Genomic DNA, 21,776 nt, shown 5'->3' on the forward strand with positions numbered 1-21,776 from the left:
GTGTCAACGAGTGTGTCAGGTCCTCCTTGGATATCTGGGGTTAGAAGATTGTGAATCGCAGATCTTCCATTTGGCCTGTGTGTTTGTGTCGGATGTTAAATGGATTTGGTTTCCTTTGGTGCTGAAGAGGTTAACAACCCTTTCTATGCTTGTCAAAAGCTTGCAGCTCTATTTCAGCCGCTTCTGATCTGGTCATTACCTTTCCCTATAAAACCTGGCCAGACCCTCTCTGCCTTGCCAGTGAAATCTTTGCTTCCTAGCTCCTTGGAGTCGCTTTGCTGAATTTGAGATTATTTCTTTCTGTTATCCCTGTTTTTTCTTTGTGTCTTGTTAACATTTCTGTCCCATGCTTCATGGGGTGGGGGAGGGGACAAAACTGGGTTTAACAGGAGCACAGTAAGGTTGTAGACTGGGGCCTCTCTACCTTCAAGAGTACCACCGGGACAGGGATAGTTAGAGTTCCAGTTCAAGGGACAGTTTGAGGCCTCCCTTCCTTGCCAAAGACCAACATAGGGTGACAACAGGAGTGGCTATGCTGGATCCATGGGGGTGACAACAGGGGAGTATGCCAGATTTTGTTATTGTTATCACATACACACTTTGCTAAAGTTTTAATCTAGCCTAAACAACCCCTTTTCCAGCTCAAAAGGCACAGTAGGTGACCTCCGTTCTCCCAACAGGTACCCACTGGTGGAAGATATGGCATAATTTCTGTTGCCAAGTGGGTATTTGGTAAGAACATTGATTCCAGGTCATTGACCCGCATAAACATAGCTTATCCCTCAGCTGATCAGATAGTTTTTGTGGGCCTTAAAATATTTTTGGTCAGCAGCACATCTCCTCGTGCAAACAGGGGTTGCTCTTCGAACTACATACAAGGTGTATAAGGGACCGAGTGATCGTATTAACAGTTGTTCGTTCCTATAAGTCTTGCATTGACCTGTGTAAAGGGACTTTAAACGTGTCCCGATTGATTTGTTAGATCATTGACTGGCTCTTGTAAGGGCCAGAAACCTGCCAGTGCAAACACACCTCAGGAATACTTTTAAGAAGTCCTGCAACTGACTACAGAGCTGTCTTGGGTCTTTGGACATCGTTTCAAAGCCTGAATGCTCAGTCCAGCTTACTTGGGGATCACATACATAACTAGTTTGATATTCTAACATTGACATGCCAGCATGAGTTGCGCTTGTTTTGATTGTGACGCTGAGCACTTTTGCTGGTTGTATGCAAATCACCATTTCTGTCTTACCTGCCCAACACATTTACACATTAGTAACATAAGTGGAGGGGATCCCGAACCTATGACGTTTTTGTCGTGACTTGCCCAACAACCTTTCATGAGCCCCAATAAAGGAAGCATTTAGGCCATTGTGAGACCTGAGTAGCAATAGACTGTCCGACAACACGGCTATTATCTGTAGCAAACAAAAGAGCGGTTGTCTTCTTATTGTTCCACGGAAACCATGAAGTGAGATTCTGCCTCGAAGAACAATACGGTAAAAATATGGGTGGAGAACAGAGCAGCTTCGATTCTACCGCATGCAACATATGTACAATATCATTATAGGCTATGGTTTTCTAAAACTTTTGTAACGTCATAGAGACTTGTCCAAAGCTTTGGTGAGGAGCCGAGTGCTGGGCCTCTTTTGGGTTTGATCAGCTTTGCTCGCCTTTCCTCCGAGAGTGGAGAGTATGGATCTATGAAATCAATGAGTCCATACAGAAGCTAAGCCGATCACCGTGCTGAAGCGAGATCTTCTGCCACTTCTTTTTAGCTATCGGTGGGATCTTCGCACTAATCAAAACTTTTCATACTTCAGTATGACTTGTCAAAAGTTTTATAAAACAATAGTTAAACTCTAAAGGAATTGTTCTGGGAGTTGATAGACCCAATCCTCCCCGGTTGTGCACAATTTTTTTCATTTAGATGCTCCAGCTTTGGGGTATATATTTGATTCTTACGATCAATTAATGCACGAGTCTCCGACACTGACAAGAGTATACATGGGCAGCACATGTGTAATACATACGATGTGCATGTGTTAATAAGCAAAGCCACGCTTGAGCCTTCCCATGTGTCTGGTGCCAGTGCCGAAGCAATGGAGATAGAAATCAGTAGGCCTAGATCACAGGATAGGTGTACAGCAGGCGATCGGACATGAGATCTGTTCACGAAATTGTTAAAAACAAAGTAAATTTAACTTTACAGATTAAACCGGTGAAATAAAAAAGAAGTCCTGGGAAACCACTTTAAAGGGAAAGATCTATACTTGACGTGATACTTTTTAGCTACTCACAGTATTAATAAGGTTGTCCATTTGTCATATAATGTGCTAAAAAAAAACTTCACATAACAAGTGCATGCCTAAACGTCCTCTGGTTTGGAGAGGTTGTCCAAAGGATCTGAAAAAAAAACAATCGTTTCGGTGATATTATTATTTATTATTATAGCGCCATTTATTCCATGGCGCTTTACATGTGAGGAGGGGTATACATAATACATACAAGTACAGTAATCTTAAACAATACAAGTCACCGACTGGTACAGGATGAGAGAGGACCCTGCCCGTGAGGGCTCACAATCTACAACGGGATGGGTGAGGATACAGTAGGCGAGGGTAGGGCTGGTCGTGCAGCGGTTTGGTGGTTACTGCAGGTTGTAGGCTTGTCGGAAGAGGTAGGTATTTAGGTTCTTTTTGATGGTTTCCATGGTAGGCTAGAGTCTGATATGTTGTGGTAGAGAGTTCCAGAGTAGAGGGGATGCACGGGAGAAATCTTGTATGCGATTGTGGGAAGAGGAGATAAGAGGGGAGTACAGAAGGAGACCTTGTGAGGATCGGAGGTTTCGTGCAGGTAAGTACCAGGAGACTAGGTCACAGATGTATGGAGGACTCAGGTTGTGGATGGCTTTGTATGTCATGGTTAGGGTTTTGAACTGGAGTCTTTGGGTAATGGGAAGCCAGTGCAGGGATTGACAGAGGGGAGAGGCCGGAGAATAGCGGGGGGACAGGTGGATTAGTTGGGCAGCAGAGTTTAGAATAGATTGGAGGGGTGCGAGAGTGTTAGAGGGGAAGCCACAGAGCAGGAGGTTGCAGTAGTCAAGGCGGGAGATGATGAGGGCATGGACTAGGGTTTTTGCAGATTCTTGGTTGAGGAATTTACGGATCTGTGAAATATTTTTGAGTTGAAGTCGGCAGGAAGTGGAAAGGGCTTGGATATGTGGTTTGAAAGAGAGATCAGTGTCAAGGATAACCCCGAGGCAGCGAGCTTGTGGGACTGGAGAGTGGGCAGCCGTTTACTTTAATGCAGGTGTCTCAAACTCAATTTACCCTGGGGCCGCTGGAGGTAGAATCTGGGTGAGGCTGGGCCGCATCAGGTTTTCCACAAGAAATGCTCTTACAAAAACATTCCAATGTTATCAAATGTCTTTATTTTTTCATCTTATTTTGTGTTAAAAAATAAAAATAAATTAACAAAATCATAAGAAAAAAATCAATCAATCAGTAATAAATAAATAAAATGAAAATGATTATAATACAGCAGATATAGAAGCCCCTGTGCTCAACAAAGAAATATTGCACTTCCCACTTTTCCTGAAATTGTCTGTGTTCATCACCAACCTTTCTCTTCACTGCTGGCTTTGAAAAAGACATGTTTGGAGCAGTGCAATAGATAATTCCACTTGGTGTCACTGTTTCAGTGTTAGCCGATGCATCTTTTCCGCTTTTTTTTCTGTCCCGCTGAGCAGCAATTTCCACGGCCGCCTCCGCTTCTGAGCCCGGGTAATGGCGCAAGTTCGCAATAAGGCCGGCTGATGTCCCGCCTCCTAGAGCAATATACAGCACCACCCCACTGCTCATTCTGAACCCGGCGCACCTGAGTCTGTGGCGCGGTCCGGTCCCTGCTTGGCTGCTCCTGCTGCATGTGTTGTGAGTGTGACTCATACGCCTTGCCTGCTGACAGCAGGCTGCTGTGACTGTCAAGCCATCATCATACTCCCCTCCTCCTGCTGCAGCTCCGATGGTCCAGCGCCGACATCTTCTTCCTGTATGAGCGCGCGGTCACACGTCACGTGGTACTGCTCATTAAGCTCAAGAATATGGGCTCCACGCCTATGAGAGTGGAGTGGCGTCCATATTCATGACTACGTGTGACTGGGATTTCACATGCGAGACTCTGCCGTGTTTCTCGCATGTGTGATCCCGGCCGAGGTGAGGGCCGCAAACTATTGTCCCGAGGGCCCATGAGGTGAGGGCCGCAAACTATTGTCCCGAGGGCCACAGTTGGCCCACGGGCCGCGAGTTTGAGACCCCTGCTTTAATGGATACATCCGTTGGGGGGTCACGTGAGATTGGGGAAAGATGATTAATTCTGTTTTGTCCATATTAAGTTTTAGAAATCTAGCAGAGAAGAAGGATGAAATAGCAGACAGACATTGAGGGATTCTGTTTAGTAGGGAGGTGATATCTGGTCCAGAGATGTAGATCTGTGTGTCATCAGCATAGAGATGATACTGAAAGCCATGAGACTATATGAGCTGTCCGAGGCCGAAGGTGTAAACGGAGACGAGCAGGGGCCCTAGGACTGAACCTTGCGGGACTCCGACGGATAGGGGGCGCAGGGAGGAGGTGGTGTGCGAGTAGGAGATGCTGAATGTCCGGTCTGTTAGGTATGACGCAATAATCCAAGATAGGGCCAAAGGTACTGTCACACTTAGCGATGCACCAGTGATCCCGACCAGCGATATGACGAGGTCAGGATCGCTGGTACATCGCTAAGTGGTCGCTAGTGAGCTGCCACACAGGCAGATCTCACCATCGACATAGCAGGGGTCGGGGTCGCTACTTACCTGTCAGACGAGGCGATCCTGAAGTCCTCCCGGCCACATCCACGCGTTGCTCGTCGGCGCCACAGGAAGCCCAGCAGGAAGCAGACGACGAGAAACAGTCCAGGACGTTCTCGCGCGATCAGAGATAACCAGCGGGGGAGCGGTCGGAGGTAAGTATCAGACATAGCGATATCGCTAGCAATATCGCTATAACGTCACAAAAAACAGTGATGTTATAGCGATATTGCTAGCGATATCGCTTAGTGTGACAGGCCATCAAGTCTGTGATACCAAGAGGTGAGAGGGTCTGTAGTAATGGGAATGGTCCACTGTGTTAAAGGCAGAGGACAAATATAATGACTACTCTAACTGGAGACGAAGGGCCCCGTCACACATAGCAACTCACCAGCGATCCCGACAACGATATCAACGTGTCAGGATTGCTGGTGAATCGCTACATGATCGCTGGTGAGCTGTCAAACAGACAGTTCCTGAGTAAACAATGACGAGATCATGCCTAATGTATTTCTCGAGTTCATTCATGTCATAAATTTAGGCCAGTTCCAAAGCCAAATACAACAGAATATATTAAAAATTAGCATTTAGTTTGCCCTGCCCTAGGCCGGTATCCAGTGTGGTCCTCCATTTGCAGTTGGTCTTCACTTCTGCTCCTGGCATCCTCTGCCTGGCATCCTGGGCACATCGGTTGCTTACTATCCTCCACGATGTTCAATGCACTGCTCAAGACGTCACAGGGGCCAGTATGTGCCAGAGGCACCCAGGATTCTGGGCTGATGATGCCGGCTATCTCGGATGACCTGACTGAATGCCGGACCTGGGCAGGACAAATTGATTTGGTCATCTCTCCTAGTAATCCTGCTGTTCGGGATGATCATCAATCAGTCAGAGTGGAAATTTGCTACAAAGCATCTCTTGCCCTGGAGGATCTGACACATCCCCGGATTTCATGGCCAGTCTGATGATCTTATTAGGTTCTGTCTAATACCTAATTTGGCCTTTGGAATCGTTTAGTTCCCATGTAGACCCCAGTTGATCACTAGAGGTCCAATCAGCAGGATGTCCTCAAATCAGTTAATAACATCATGGGACTCTCCTATACAAAAGAGAGTGCCCCTTTTATCTTGGGATTAAATATGATAGTGGGGAAAATATTTTACAGCTCACTGATCTTCTGACCTGTGAACATTAGTTCCTCCTTCCCCCCCAATGTGACTGGTTCTACAACTCAGTGCTTTGCTACACGTTGTGAAGTGCCTCGGATTTTCTCCAGGTGGGGGAACAACGATGGCAATGTCCATTGTAGTGGATGTACTATAAGAAGCTAATGTTCAGCAAGACTGAGCTGGCACAAGAGTAGACGATTCAGGAACCAAGTCAAAATGTAGTCACGTGACTCCTTTGATTTATTTATTTTCCTTGCACATTTCCCCATGTCGACGGTTAAATGGAAGCTTTTGTGCACCTGTATAGCACAGTGTGCTCACTCCATCTGAATAGGTTTCATATTGAGATCGCTAATCCAATGGCATCCACTTGTAGTTTTGGTTTCGGGGGCTTCTTTTCCCACAAACATAATAGGGTTTGGAGGTGGTGGGTGTCGGAGAGTGATGATGTACCGTCTAGATGTGATGCTGTTCTTCCCCCTATGTCTCAGTGTAGTAGAAGTTCACACGTATGTGTCACTCCTGTCTGACAAACAAGCTTATCTCCAAGAAAACCTTATTGCTAGGATGACCTCATACTATGGTATGAATGTCCTCCATGGATTATTCTGATCTTCCCCTTTTCTTTCCCTTACGATGGCAGCAGACTCTAGTGAACAAGACGAAAACACAGCCAACAATTCACAAGAGCCAGCCGCACCACTTGCTCGGATCCTTCCTAGTTTTCCCACCATCACGGAAGCATCTCAGAAGTTGCCTCAATACCTACCTCCTATTGACGAGGGACGCCTTGGACCACTACCTGACAACTGGGAGATGGCCTACACAGAGAATGGTGAAGTCTATTTTATAGAGTAAGTGAAATATTTCTTGTACTATTTTTGAGTGTTTTTTTTTTTTCTTTATTGTGATGTTTTTGAGTATTTTAGCTAGATCCTGCCTAGTGGGTCACGAGTTGGCTGCCAACGAAATGTTCGTTCGGCAAACGGCCTTCTCTCTTGACCCTCCTGTACACGCAAGCATTGAACGTGGCCGAGCGTTCATGTGTTTTCAATGGGGAGAAAGCCGCTGCCAGACACCTTTTGGCGGTTGCTTTTCTCCCTTGAAATCAAAAGAATCAGATGTTGAAATTCGGACTGCCCGATCCTTCTCTCTCCCGACATCATCTGTTGGAGGATAGAGTCGGGAGACCCCTTACACATTAGATGGTCATCCTGTTCTGACGAAATTTCATCTAATATGTATGGGGGCCTTTACAGGCCACCAAAGGAAATGAGCCTATACCCACCACACTTCCATACGAAATATGTACATGTCTACTGAATAATTCCGTCATACCTACAGGACATATCGTCAATAAAATATAAAAAAATCGACTCTAGTGGAACTGACTAACTCCAAAGTCTCTACCAAATATAGATGTCTTCTTCTTCTGGACATTTGATGGTAGTTATTGTGTCAGAGCTAGGGATTAGCAAATCGATTGGTAAAAAATCTAATTTGTTACAAATTTCATGACGTTCGCCAAACCTATCCACAATGTGACCGCTTGAGACCAGTGCCAGAAAGGAAGCACCCGAAAAGACACTTGCAGAGGGAGCTGTGGAGGTGAGGACCTAGGACATTTTTAATCACTCATTTTCACGACAAGTGGGACACTTTTGAGTTGGACCGATTTTATTTAGACCTAATTAAGTCTGACGGGAGTTTTGAGCCAATCTTCCCGAAATGAATTTCAGGAGAGTTGGTCGTCACTAGTCATAACCTTAGTCTACCCAAGCATCCTCTGTTACATTAGTGGGCTCTTATTTGCTGCGTGACAACTCTGTAAGGGTGAGAATAGCAACTATATTGGTTGTCACCTACGTTTTCTAGAATTAAAATTAAAAGTTGACACATGATGACTGGATGATTTATATTTCCTTTTATAATTTAATGGTCAAAATAAAAAAATTAAAAAAATTAGTAATAAACCATCGAGGCATTACCAGAAGACCCATGGACAGTTAAAGAATTGGGAAAAAAAAAACCATTTCATTTTCCCAAAGCAACAAATACCTGTCAAGTACTTGTGTCTGGTGTTACATCTCATCTCTAGTGATGTGAAAAAAGCCCCGCTGCAGTACCCCACACGACCTGAGGACAGTTGTGGCGCTGTGTTTAAATGAAAACCGTGATTACGGCAATTTTTTTTAATGGTCACCTTACATGATAAATAGCCAGATAGTAATTACTTGTGCAGCAATACCAATTAAGTGTAATTTATATTCTTTTTTTCGCGTTTTATACTTTTTTTTTCATTGTCTCGCTGCAGGACTTTACCATGCTGATAGAATGAATATGGCAGACCCCAGGGTCACTGTTAAGACGCTTGCTGTATAACAACTTATCTGCACCGTGCTTTGGCCCCCTTTCTCTGTCTAACCGCTTACATGTTGCAGTAACCATTTACCGTGGCATCCACGGGGGGTTAAGAGACTGAGATTGGAGTAATCTGTAGCTGTAAAATGTAGGCGATACCTGCTTGCCCGTGCCATCACTGTTTTACACATATATGTTGTATCTTGTAAGCTCCTCGGAGGCAGGGCTTATATATAAGCCCTGCCTCCGAGGATCTTACACGATTATATATGTGATAAATGCTCTGCAAAAGCCATTTTTGGACCCAAACCAATTGAATGATGGCTCTTGTAGTTGGTAATTGACCCATGCTCCTTAATTCCCAAGGGGTCCAGATCCCTTTGTCTTTTTCTGCATGATCACGCCTACTCCCCTCCTCCGCGCTCTCTAATGGACAATCATCCTAAATCCACTCGAAAGCTTCCAGCGTTAATATTTTAAGGATCTGATCTGTCCTCAGATTGCCGTCTTCACTCTGCATTGGTTTTCTCTTCAATCAGTGAAAAATCTGAAGTTCCGCAAGATCCGGCTAGTGCATAAAGTGGTATTTATTCTAACTGGCCGTCTCGCTATACATGGTGTCTCAGAAGGAGATATTAATTCCTCACAAAGAACAAACCAGTCATCTGTGCAGTGCAGATACTGCTTGGTGAAGCAGGAAGCTGAACAAATCCCTTAACAACTGCATGTAGAGGGGGGAGGGAGGAACTGGGAATACAGTGTTAATCTGTAGATTTGCGATGACTGGCGCCCTCTGTCTGCATTTTTGGTGTACTGCATCCAATCACTATTGTATCCATCCTCTTAGCTTAGTAATGCACTAAGTCATGTATTTGATATTCCCTTTTGCATCCACATAGGTCACAGAATTAAGCAAGTGGATACTGCAAGGCTAATGTCTATCAGATGCTGGTAGACCTTTAAGATAGGTTCGGACGATGAGTTTTTGACACTGCGAATTTTCACGTCTTCCAGTTCCAGCAGACTGGATGGGATTTATACCAAGCTTTTTCCTACTGTGCTTTTTTTGTGCAGTGTAGACAGACCCGCGGAGCGTTTTTGAAATCCGCAACATTCTATGCAGATTTTCTCCATTAGAATTCCATTAGATGCATAAAATCCGCAGGTTAAAAAAAATCCAAATTTTGGATGGTCAGGTGAAAGAATTGTTTTTACGCCTATGCTATCATTCTACCGGGAAACTTGCGGCGCCAAAGATGTTGCCATTTTGTAGAGAACTATTTTGCCCTTGCATCCAAACCAAATATGTGTGATACGAGGCTTTTACCAAGTTTAAAAGTTGTCACCTGTCCATTGGATACATTATAATTTACAGATTCCCTGGGGTTACTCCTCCAGACTGGGGTGCACAAGACCTTGAAGGTCCAAATAAATATTAAGGATCCTTAAAGGGGTATTGTAATTTAACGATTGAATGGTTATTTTGAAAATATAGTTTTTGCATCAATTCCTCATGATTTTCAATCTTTCTGCTTGCTGATATTTAATTGGAATCTTTCATATATTGTCACGGATGTGTCAGAGGCTGCAGACCATTGCAGAAGGTCTCAGCAGTTGGCTTTGCAGACTTCTGCCTGGTACTTCTGATGCTAGGACCCAGTGGCCACCACCCCTGGCTCTAATACTCACACCTGGATCTGGGTGTTTATAACTCCCAACTTGATGTTGGGAGTTGTGGGTGACATTTTCTATTTGCACTTCCCTGTTGAGGCTTGGAGCTGCATCAGTCAGCTAGCGTTTTCTTTGAAGTTTGGAGGACGTTGGTGTTTCTCTCTTGAGTCTACTCAAGCTAAGTGTTCCCTTGTTTTGTGTTTCCTAGCTGTCTTTAGCGGTATTGGGGATTGATTAGCGCTCATCCTGTCCGTCCCGGTGCAGGGCTTGTCGCCAGAGTCAGGCAGGGATTAGGTATCCCGCTCAGCGATAGGTGCGGAACCTATATAGGGACGATAGGGCAGACAGTGTGACGTTAGATCTGCCTAGGGGTCTCCACTCCCCCCTTCCCTAGTGTTTGGTTCCCTTTCCCTTATCCCTTCGTGTTGCACTTAGCCTTTCCTACACGTTGCGTGACATATATATAGGGCAGCACGGTGGCTCAGTGGTTAGCGCTGCAGCCTTGCAGCGCTGGAGTCCTGGGTTCGTATCCCACCAAGGACAACATCTGCAAGGAGTTTGTATGTTCTCCCCGTGTTTGCGTGGGTTTCCTCCGGGTTTGTATGTTCTCCCCGTGTTTGCGTGGGTTTCCTCCGGGCACTCCGGTTTCCTCCCACACTCCAAAGACATACTGATAGGGAATATAGATTGTGAGCCCCATCGGGGACAGTGATGAAAATGTGTGCAAACTGTAAAGCGCTACGGAATATGTTAGCGCTATATAAAAATAAAGATTATATATGCTCCATGGTTATAAACTTGTTATAATTGAAGATGTACAGTGCAGTTTTCAGAGATGTCTTTTAAAGTGGTTGTCCACTACTTGGGCAACCATTTCTGATTCCCAATGTTTCCCCCTAGTAAAATAACACTGATATTCATCTCCGGTACCAGCGCCATTCCAGCAGTGTCAGTGCTGCCTCTCCAGGAGAGTGCGTATCATTATGTTTCGCGGTACCGACGGCTAATCGACGCTGGCTTCACCCTCCTCTCCTACAGATGTAATTGACATCCGACTGAAGAACATGAGAGTGAATCCAGTGCAGATTGGCTGCAGGGATTGCATGACATCATGTCACGTGATCTCTGGGAAAGCCAATGCCAACACTGCTGGCATCAGTATCATAGGTGAATATAAATGTCTATAATTTTATTGGGGGAAAACCAAGGTATTCTGAAGGGGTTTGTCCGTGTAGTTGGCAACACCTTTTAGCTGTGCACCTGTGTTTTCATCTTATGAATAGTACAGATTTGTATCTGCTAGGAGTAAACCATCAAATGATAGAACGGAATTGGTACATAAATTATGTTGTAAAACCGAATAGCTCTTCATGATTCTTACAAGAGCACTGTGATGTCAGCAAGTATTTTTTATGTTTTTATAAAGATGAAATATTTATTCACTTTTTTAAATTGAAAATATATTTTTCTTTCTTTGTCTCTTTCAGCCATAACACAAAAACGACGTCTTGGTTAGACCCACGGTGCCTGAACAAACAGCAGAAGCCTCTAGAAGAATGTGAAGATGATGGTAAGAAGATAAAAAGAACTGTGAAATTATCATAAAGTCGTGATAATTGAGTAATTGGCGCTTCTGGTAGTGAATATGGCCGATGTGCACTTAGATCTGTCACTCGGCATCACAATACAAACTGATATTAAAATGCTCATTTTTATATCAAGATTATAAAGCCATTCTCATTTGGATTTTCAAAGTAAATACACCCGTCTCATCTGGTCTAAGAGCGCCCTTCTTTATTTATTTTATTTTTTTTACAATGTACCGGTATGCGGTTTGTATTGGGAAATCTGGTGACAGATCTTCTATAAAGGGAATCTGTCAGCAGCATTCCCTCCTTCCAAACTAATTATGCACCGGTTCATGTAGCTCTTTCAACGACAAGTCCAGCAATCCCTTAACATGGCCAATCCGTTCGTCCTTTTCAGGGAAATTGACGTATGAATTGACATGAAAATGAGGCTGAAAGACTATGGTAGATCTGAAGCCCCTGTCACTCCAGCTCTATTCCCTGCCCAGCGCCTCATCCTTTTGCTTGCCTGAAGTGATACAGCATAGAGACTGACAGTCAAGCAGGAGGAGGTGGCGCTGGATGAAGAGGCTGAAGGACTATTGTAGATCTGAAGCCTCTGACACTCCAGCTCTATTCCCCATTTAGCGCTACCGCTTCCTGCTTGACTGTCGGCCTCTGTGCTGTATCACTTCAGGCAAATGAGCCATCAGTCAAGCAGGAGGAGGCGGCACTGGATGGGGAATAGACCTGGAGTGACGCAGGCTTCAGATCAACCATAGTCCTTCAGCCTCAATTTCATATCAGTTCATATGCTGATTTCTAAGTAGCTGAGGAATGGACCAGCCAGGTATTGCTGGACTTGTCTTTGAAAGCCCCGCATGAGCATATATAAAGTTAGGTGCCTGAAATCCTGATGACAAATTCCTTTTAAGATTCTGTTTGATGTAGAAAGCTTTTTAAGATTTATTTCGTTTGTAAAATGCAAATCCTTTGATCATAACTGGTTACATAAACAGCATATATAAAATCTTACTTCTGTGTAATATATGTTATTTTTTATAGATCCATTTATATTTCAGATTGTTTTTTTTTAATTTAATATTGAAAAAATGCGGTCATTCGGAACTCATCAGCAAGCAGGTTAGCTGCTGTTGTCGGATCCTACAGTAGCTTAACTTCTTTTTAGAGGAAATCTGTCACCAAGTTTTTGCTACCTCATCTGAGAGCATCATAATGTAGTGCCAGAGACCCTGATTCCAGCAATGTGTCACTTACTGTACTGGGTCCAGCAGTTGTGATACAATCAGAGTTTTTAGATTTAGCAATGCAGCAGAGTTGAGAAACTGCTGAACAGTGCTGGGGACATGGTTGGACCAGGATGCACGTGGGCGTCTAGTTCAGCAGTGATAATAATCTCCTGCTGATAAAACACTCATTGTATTGAAGCAGCAGCGCACACCACTGAAATGAGGGTCTCAGTCCCTACCTTGTGCTACCCTCAGACTACATGTAGAAAAAGACAAACCTGATGATGCATTCACTTTAAATAATTAATTTATAATCGGTGTCTTTATTGGGTCCACACATGACATTAGTGGGATAAAATGAAACCTTTTCTACACTGAAAATAAACCCCAATTTATAGCTATTTTGCATTAATTTTTTTTTTTATAAAAAGTCTCTTGCTCCAGCGCTTGGTAACTTATTATCAGAACTGTCCAGCTATTGCGACATGGGATCTCTAAGTAAATACACCTGCCTCATCAGGTCTAAATATTGTGTATACAGGTTATTTAAATAAGATATATATATATATATATATATATATATATATATATACAGTGTATGATGTATGTATGTGTATATACAATATATATACAGTGGGGCAAAAAAGTATTTAGTCAGTCAGCAATAGTGCAAGTTCCACCACTTAAAAAGATGAGAGGCGTCTGTAATTTACATCATAGGTAGACCTCAACTATGGGAGACAAACTGAGAAAAAAAAATCCAGAAAATCACATTGTCTGTTTTTTTTTCATTTTATTTGCATATTATGGTGGAAAATAAGTATTTGGTCAGAAACAAAATTTCATCTCAATACTTTGTGATATATCCTTTGTTGGCAATGATAGAGGTCAAACGTTTTCTGTAAGTCTTCACAAGGTTGCCACACACTGTTGTTGGTATGTTGGCCCATTCCTCCATGCAGATCTCCTCTAGAGCAGTGATGTTTTTGGCTTTTCGCTTGGCAACACGGACTTTCAACTCCCTCCAAAGGTTTTCTATAGGGTTGAGATCTGGAGACTTGCTAGGCCACTCCAGGACCTTGAAATGCTTCTTACGAAGCCACTCCTTCGTTGCCCTGGCAGTGTGCTTTGGATCATTGTCATGTTGAAAAACCCAGCCACGTTTCATCTTCAATGCCCTTGCTGATGGAAGGAGGTTTGCACTCAAAATCTCACGATACATGGCCCCATTCATTCTTTCATGTACCCGGATCAGTCGTCCTGGCCCCTTTGCAAAGAAACAGCCCCAAAGCATGATGTTTCCACCACCATGCTTTACAGTAGGTATGGTGTTTGATGGATGCAACTCGGTATTCTTTTTCCTCCAAACACGACAAGTTGTGTTTCTACCAAACAGTTCCAGTTTGGTTTCATCAGACCATAGGACATTCTCCCAAAACTCCTCTGGATCATCTAAATGCTCTCTAGCAAACTTCAGACGGGCCCAGACATGTACAGGCTTAAGCAGTGGGACACGTCTGGCACTGCAGGATCTGAGTCCATGGTGGCGTAGTGTGTTACTTATGGTAGGCCTTGTTACATTGGTCCCAGCTCTCTGCAGTTCATTCACTAGGTCCCCCCTCATGGTTCTGGGATTTTTGCTCACCGTTCTTGTGATCATTCTGACCCCACGGGGTGGGATTTTGCGTGGAGCACCAGATCGAGGGAGATTATCAGTGGTCTTGTATGTCTTCCATTTTCTAATTATTGCTCCCACAGTTGATTTCTTCACTCCAAGCTGGTTGGCTATTGCAGATTCTGTCTTCCCAGCCTGGTGCAGGGCTACAATTTTGTTTCTGGTGTCCTTTGACAGCTCTTTGGTCTTCACCATAGTGGAGTTTGGAGTCAGACTGTTTGAGGGTGTGCACAGGTGTCTTTTTATACTGATAACAAGTTTAAACAGGTGCCATTACTACAGGTAATGAGTGGAGGAAAGAGGAGACTCTTAAAGAAGTAGTTATAGGTCTGTGAGAGCCAGAAATCTTGATTGCTTGTTTCTGACCAAATACTTATTTTCCACCATAATATGCAAATAAAATGAAAAAAAAACAGACAATGTGATTTTCTGGATTTTTTTTTCTCAGTTTGTCTCCCATAGTTGAGGTCTACCTATGATGTAAATTACATACACTTAGGCTGGTTTCACATTTGCGTTTTTTAGCGCTGTAAAAAAACGCACACCTGCGCATGCGTTTTTTCCCCTATATTTAACATGGGTGCGCATACCTGCGCGCTGGTAAGCGCATGTATGCGATTTTCATGCGCTGCGTTTTTTTGGGGTGTGCGTTGGGATTTTCCAGACGCAGCATGTTGCATTTTTTGGCCCTGCAAAAAAGCGCATGCGCACATATGCGCACGTTTTGCGCTAAAAATGGCCATTATAGCCTATGGATGCGCATATGTGCGCACTGGCATGCTCATGTATGCGTTTTTTTGCATATGCGTTTTTTTTTTTAAACCATGGAATTTAGGGGTTTGGGTTAGAGTTAGGGTTAGTTAAGGGGGTTTAGGGTTAGGGTTATGGTCAGGGTCAGGGTTAGGGTTGGGGTTTGGGTCAGGGTTAGGGTTAAGTATGGTTTTGTTAAGGATTTGGGTCAGGGTTAGGGTCAGGATTAGGGTTAAGTATGGTTTTGTTAAGGGTTAGGGTTAGGGTTAGGGTCAGGGTTAGGGTTAGGGTTAGGGTTAGGGTTAGGGTCAGGGTTAGGGTTAAGTATGGTTTTGTTAAGGATTAGGGTCAGGGTTAGGGTCAGGATTAGGGTTAAGTATGGTTTTGTTAAGGGTTAGGGTCAGGGTTAGGGTCAGGGTTAGGGTTAGGGTCAGGGTTAGGGTCAGGATTAGGGTTAAGTATGGTTTTGTTAAGGATTAGGGTCAGGGTTAGGGTCAGGATTAGGGTTAAGTATGGTTTTGTTAAGGGTTAGGGTCAGGGTTAGGGTTAGGATTAGGGTCAGGGTTAGGGTTAGGGTTAGGGTTAGGGTTAGGGTCAGGGTTAGGGTTAAGTATGGTTTTGTTAAGGATTAGGGTCAGGGTTAGGGTCAGGATTAGGGTTAAGTATGGTTTTGTTAAGGGTTAGGGTCAGGGTTAGGGTTAGGGTCAGGGTTAGGGTTAGGGTCAGGGTTAGGGTTAAGTATGGTTTTGTTAAGGATTAGGGTCAGGGTTAGGGTCAGGATTAGGGTTAAGTATGGTTTTGTTAAGGGTTAGGGTCAGGGTTAGGGTTAGGATTAGGGTCAGGGTTAGGGTTAGGGTTAGGGTCAGGGTTAGGGTTAGTAAAGTCATGGTTTGGGTAGTGTGAGGGGCCACCTAAAAATGTTGGAAAAAAACGCAAACGCGGTAAAAACGCGCTAAAAACGCATACAAACGAATAAAAACGCTGCGTTTTTTTCATGCATGCTCATAAAAATGCTTGAAAAAAACGCAGCAGTTGTATGCTTATGTATGCGTTTTTTCAATGCGTTTTTTTGCGGGAAAAACGCGCTGCAAAAAAAAGCAAGTGTGAAACTAGCCTTACATCTTTTTAAGTGGTGAAACTTGCACTATTGCTGACTGACTAAATACTTTTTTTCCCCACTGTATGTGTATATATATATATATATATATATATATATATATATCTATCACCTTTGTCTTGCCTTTTGGTGGCTAAACTCGTGTTAAATGTCTGATGTCCGGGGGCACATGTCAGTGGTGTATTTTTTGGGTTACGTCTTTTATAGGTGATGAAGAAGTCAAACACTTGGCAACCACGAAATGCACTAAAACTACAGTTGTGGCCAAAAGTATTGACACCCCTGCAATTCTGTCAGATAATACTCAGTTTCTTCCTGAAAATGATTGCAATCACAAATTCTTTGTTATTATCATCTTCATTTAATTTGTCTTAAATGAAAAAGCACAAATGAGACTGAAGCAAAAAGCAAAACATTGATCATTTCACACAAAACTCCAAATGTGAGCCAGACAAAAGTATTGGCACCCTCAGCCTAATACTTGGTTGCACAACCTTTAGCCAAAATAACTGCGACCAACTGCTTCCAGTAACCATCAATGAGTTTCTTACAATGCTCTGCTGGAATTTTAGACCATTCTTCTTTGGCAAACTGCTCCAGGTCCCTGATATTTGAAGGGTGCCTTCTCCAAACTGCCATTTTTAGATCTCTCCACAGGTGTTCTATGGGATTCAGGTCTGGACTCATTGCTGGCCACCTTAGAAGTCTCTAGTGCTTTCTCTCAAACCATTTTCTAGTGCTTTTTGAAGTGTGTTTTGGGTCATTGTCCCCCTGGAAGACCTCTGAGGGAGACCCAGCTTTCTCACACTGGGCCCTACATTATGCTGCAAAATTTGTTGGTAGTCTTCAGACTTCATAATGCCATGCACACGGTCAAGCAGTCCAGTGCCAGAGGCAGCAAAGCAACCCCAAAACATCAGGGAACCTCCGCCATGTTTGACTGTAGGTGCCGTGTTTTTTTCTTTGAATGCCTCTTTTTTCTCCTGTAAACTCTTTATGTTGATGCCTTTGCCCAAAAAGCTCTACTTTTGTCTCATCTGACCAGAGAACATTCTTCCAAAACGTTTTAGGCTTTTTCAGGTAAGTTTTGGCAAACTCCAGCCTGGCTTTTTTATGTCTCGGGGTAAGAAGTGGGGTCTTACTGGGTCTCCTACCATACAGTCCCTTTTCATTCAGACGCCGATGGATAGTACGGGTTGACACTGTTGTACCCTCGGACTGCAGGGCAGCTTGAACTTGTTTGGATGTTAGCCGAGGTTCTTTATCCAACATCCGCACAATCTTGCGTTGAAATCTCTTGTCAATTTTTCTTTTCCGTCCACATCTAGGGAGGTTAGCCACAGTGCCATGGGCTTTACACTTCTTGATGACACTGCGCACGGTAAACACAGGAACATTCAGGTCTTTGGAGATGGACTTGTAGCCTTGAGATTGCTCATGCTTCCTCACAATTTGGTTTCTCAAGTCCTCAGACAGTTCTTTGGTCTTCTTTCTTTTCTCCATGCTCAATGTGGTACACACAGGACACAGGACAGAGGTTGAGTCAACTTTAATCCATGTCAACTTTCTGCAAGTGTGAGTTAGTTATTGCCAACACCTGTTAGGTGAAACAGGTAAGTTACAGGTGCTGTTAATTACACAAATTAGAGAAGCATCACATGATTTTTCGAACAGTGCCAATACTTTTGTCCACCCTCTTTTTTATGTTTGGTGTGGAATTATATCCAATTTGGCTTTAGGACAATTCTTTTTGTGTTTTTTTTCATTTAAGACAAATTAAATGAAGATAATAATACCAAAGAATTTGTGTTTGCAATCATTTTCAGGAAGAAACTGAGTATTATCTGACAGAATTGCAGGGGTGTCAATACTTTTGGCCACAACTGTATGTTATGTGCTTATTATATGCTGAGCCTGAAAAGTTTTTCACAGGGTCTCGTATATTAGAAATCCAAAATATCTGCAACCTGGGATTTTTTTGTGTGTCTACTATCCATCGCTCTTTAGTTTGAAAAAGGATTCTTTGCCGTATACGACCCCATTTATAAATTTCACATGACCCTTGGAGAAAATGCAAGAACGACTGGCTTACCCAGTAAAATCATCCGGCATCGCTATCATCCATTAATCTTATGTTCCTCCAAACCGAAGAGCCTTGGTGGATGGACGTTTCTATTTTAAAGAGTAATTAAACTTTTTTTTTTTATGTAATATTAATTATTGATTTAGTCTTTGCAAAGTTATGAAATCCATCACTTTATCTTGCTTCCTTTGCTTCTAAACTCAGTGCTATAAGGGCTGTTTTACCTGCCTTGTGCATGCACTTAGAATAGCTGTTTTAAACGGCAAGACTAGTAAAAATCCGTACCCTAGTCTGAAGCCCTCTGATCTACTTCCCCATGTTTAGACAGTGAGAAAGTTTGTAAATTATGTCTGAGCATGAGAACAGGAAGAAGAAAAGATTGCAAAGGTGGAAGGATATTCGCTAGACCTGCAGGTCAAAACAGCTATTCTATGTGCATGAACAAGGCAGGTAAAACAGTATGGAGATTGAGAAAAATAGAAGCAAGATAAGGTAAAGGAGCACATTACAAAGGCTCTAAAAACTGTTCAATAATTAAATAAAAAAGTGTAGTTACTCTTTAAAGAATGCAAAGGAATAGATTCCCTTGGAGCATCGGATTTATCACCAGGTTTTTGCTACTCCATCTGACGGTGGCATGATGTAGGGGCAGAGACACCGATTCAAGCGATGCATCACTGCAGCAGGTGTGATACAATCACCGTTTTCTCTGCTGCAGAGCTCAGAATGTTGAGCTTGCATAACCCCTCCCATGCTGCTAATTGGCCTCTATATACTCACAGAAAACTGCTAATCAGTAGCGGGGGGGGGGCATGGTTGGACAAAGAGGCAAGAGACATCTACTCCTGTAGCTATAATAATCTCCTGCTGATAAAACACTGATTTTCATTTAAACTGTAAAACACAGACCAATAAGTGACACATTGCTGGAATCAGGGTCTGTGCCCCTAGATTATATTGCTCTCGGATTGCATAAAAAAAACAGCTGATAGATTCCCATTGGATGAATATGAAAAAAATAAAAATAAAAAGATGTATTTGTCAAATTAGGTTCTTTATGTATCCTGCACTCGCAACGTTTAAAGTCTACGTGAAAACTAGTTATGGAGATTCCGTACTTCTGCCCTATAATTCCTTTCTCTGGAAGTAGAAATATAAAATCGAGTTTTATTCTGTAACGCTCAATTACTCCCGCCTATCGAATTACTCGTATATACCCCGTGTGCCACGTAAAAAGCCGTTCGGTATTCATTAAGTCGTCTCGTACAGCTCCCGACGTTACGATAGCAGACTGATTAGTGTCCCTGAAGAAAAAAAATGCAAATATTGTAGGTTTTTCGCTCACAATAGACACACTTTAATATACAATTTAAAGGGGTTGTCTCCGGAGGAACGAGCCCACCGTCATATTATTACATGGATGTATATATGAGAATTTCCCTAGCAATTTCACACTTTCGACAGTTACTGACTGCAATACTCACAGAAAGCTGCTAATCAGTAGCGAAGGGGGTGGCATGGTTGGACAAGGAGGCAAGAGACATCTACTCCTGTAGCCATAATCTCCTGCTGAGAAAACTCACTGATTTTCATTTAAACTGTAAAACACAGACTAATAAGTGACACATCGCTGGAATCAGGGTCTCTGCCCCTAGATTATACTGCTCTGAGATAGCATAGTACGGACTGCGATGACCGGACTGACTGCAGGGTCTTTTGCCCCCGAACCCAGCAGTTTCGTATACGAGGCTGGGTCATGTGACTCGCGGTTGGTCCGTACATCACTGTCCCTGCTTGGATTGGGGATGTCGGATGTGTAATACCGGTCTAACAGTTCATTTCTGGGTTTTACTAAGTTTTTCTTGCGAAGATGAGTAAGATGAAAAAAAAAAAAAAAAAACAACCTTAAAATATGTCCTGGTAGAGAAAACCTGTTAGTCCCTGAAAAATGAGATCTTGCAAAAAAGAAAAAAAATGCTGAAAATGTTAGCAAATCAACAGGAATTGAAGCATAGGAATAAAATGAAAGACATTTACAATTTTTTTTTCTTTTAAACAGCGCCACTCGTGATCACAGGCTGCATCTGGTATTGCAGGTCACATCACTTGATGTGAATGAGGCTGAGCTGCAATACCAAACTTCACCAACAGACAAAAGTGGCGCTGGATCGTACCAAAGTCCATAAGGTTTAGGGATGGTATTTTTTTTCCTATTCATTGTTCGCTTCTCATTCTTACTAACCATTCATTTGGCAAAGTAAAGTTGACCGGGAGATTGTAAAAGTATTGAGAGTTTGGGGCTTATTTCTACTCCTTGCCAAAAATCCAGGTCCGATGCTGAGATTTACTGTCAAGTGGTTTATAATCTGTTTATTTTGCGGTGGTTCCATGAAAATGCAAGGTCACATAATGCTGTAGACTGGTGGTCTCCTTCCTGAGACTTTCTAGGTGGGGAGCTCCGGCCTGAGACTGTGCGGAAAGTTCTGAGACTGTTCTATTCTACATACAGGTTGATTCTCTCTAATCTTGAAATATTTTTGATCTCTAAAAGAGGATTACAAAAACCAGCCATTTATAAAGTATCCCCCCTTACTAGAAATTGGTTGAATTTTTTTTTACCAAATTTTGCAAAAATATTTTTTTTCGTTCTAAGTTGTGGCTTATTGACTTTATACACCTCCTTCCATTTTTTTTCTACTTATTTATACATTACCAACTTTATAGTAAATTTACACTTTCTAATAAAAAAAATATAAAAAATTGTACTAATTTTCTACAATTTTCAGTCCCGAATTTAAAATTTGGTAAATTGAATAATTTTAAACAGACTCATTTGAACGCTTGAAAACCCATCACACATCACAAAGTTTCATGTTTTTTGTTGTTGTTGTTAATTTTCCAGATTAGATGATATCAACCTGTTAACATTGGTTTTAAGGATTTTTTTATGTTATTATTTTTTTGTTTTTATTTTTTTACTAATGGGAATTTCTAACTTGGTGTCGGTATCTGAATTTATTTTCTTTTAATCTTTCTGTCTCATTTACCGCTCTTGCCTTGGAGAAGAAGGGGTCCACACCGAGGAACTGGACAGTGAACTAGGTAATTTGTCCCTCTTCATTTTTATTACCATTCACTGCTGCAAACGTGATATTTTACTGTTTTTATATACATGGATATTAATTTCCCATTTACAGTTTAATGGAAGCATTTAATCTGATTGGTCAGAAAGCATCATGTGACCATGCATCTCCCTTTTATTTTTCTTACTTTCAAAAATTAACAT

General features: G+C 42.6%; 1 protein-coding gene across 10 annotated transcripts in view; it reads left to right on the top strand.

Annotated features, from left to right (window-relative positions):
• MAGI1 (membrane associated guanylate kinase, WW and PDZ domain containing 1) overlaps positions 1 to 21,776 on the top strand; it is a 498,523-nt gene that overhangs the window by 364,889 nt on the left and 111,858 nt on the right. For 5 of the 10 annotated variants that reach the window (XM_073569761.1, XM_073569757.1, XM_073569754.1 and 2 more), the window contains 3 exons: positions 6,659 to 6,869; positions 11,535 to 11,617; positions 21,554 to 21,592. In XM_073569761.1, the coding sequence (XP_073425862.1) occupies positions 6,659 to 6,869; positions 11,535 to 11,617; positions 21,554 to 21,592 (333 nt within the window). The remainder of the gene's footprint in view (positions 1 to 6,658; positions 6,870 to 11,534; positions 11,618 to 21,553; positions 21,593 to 21,776) is intronic. The other 5 variants (XM_073569759.1, XM_073569763.1, XM_073569755.1 and 2 more) reach the window with 3 other exon arrangements.

Source organism: Dendrobates tinctorius, unplaced genomic scaffold (assembly GCF_039654945.1).
Source record: "Dendrobates tinctorius isolate UK_male_01 unplaced genomic scaffold, ASM3965494v1 ptg000027l, whole genome shotgun sequence".
In the NCBI taxonomy this organism is placed as follows: domain Eukaryota; kingdom Metazoa; phylum Chordata; class Amphibia; order Anura; family Dendrobatidae; genus Dendrobates; species Dendrobates tinctorius.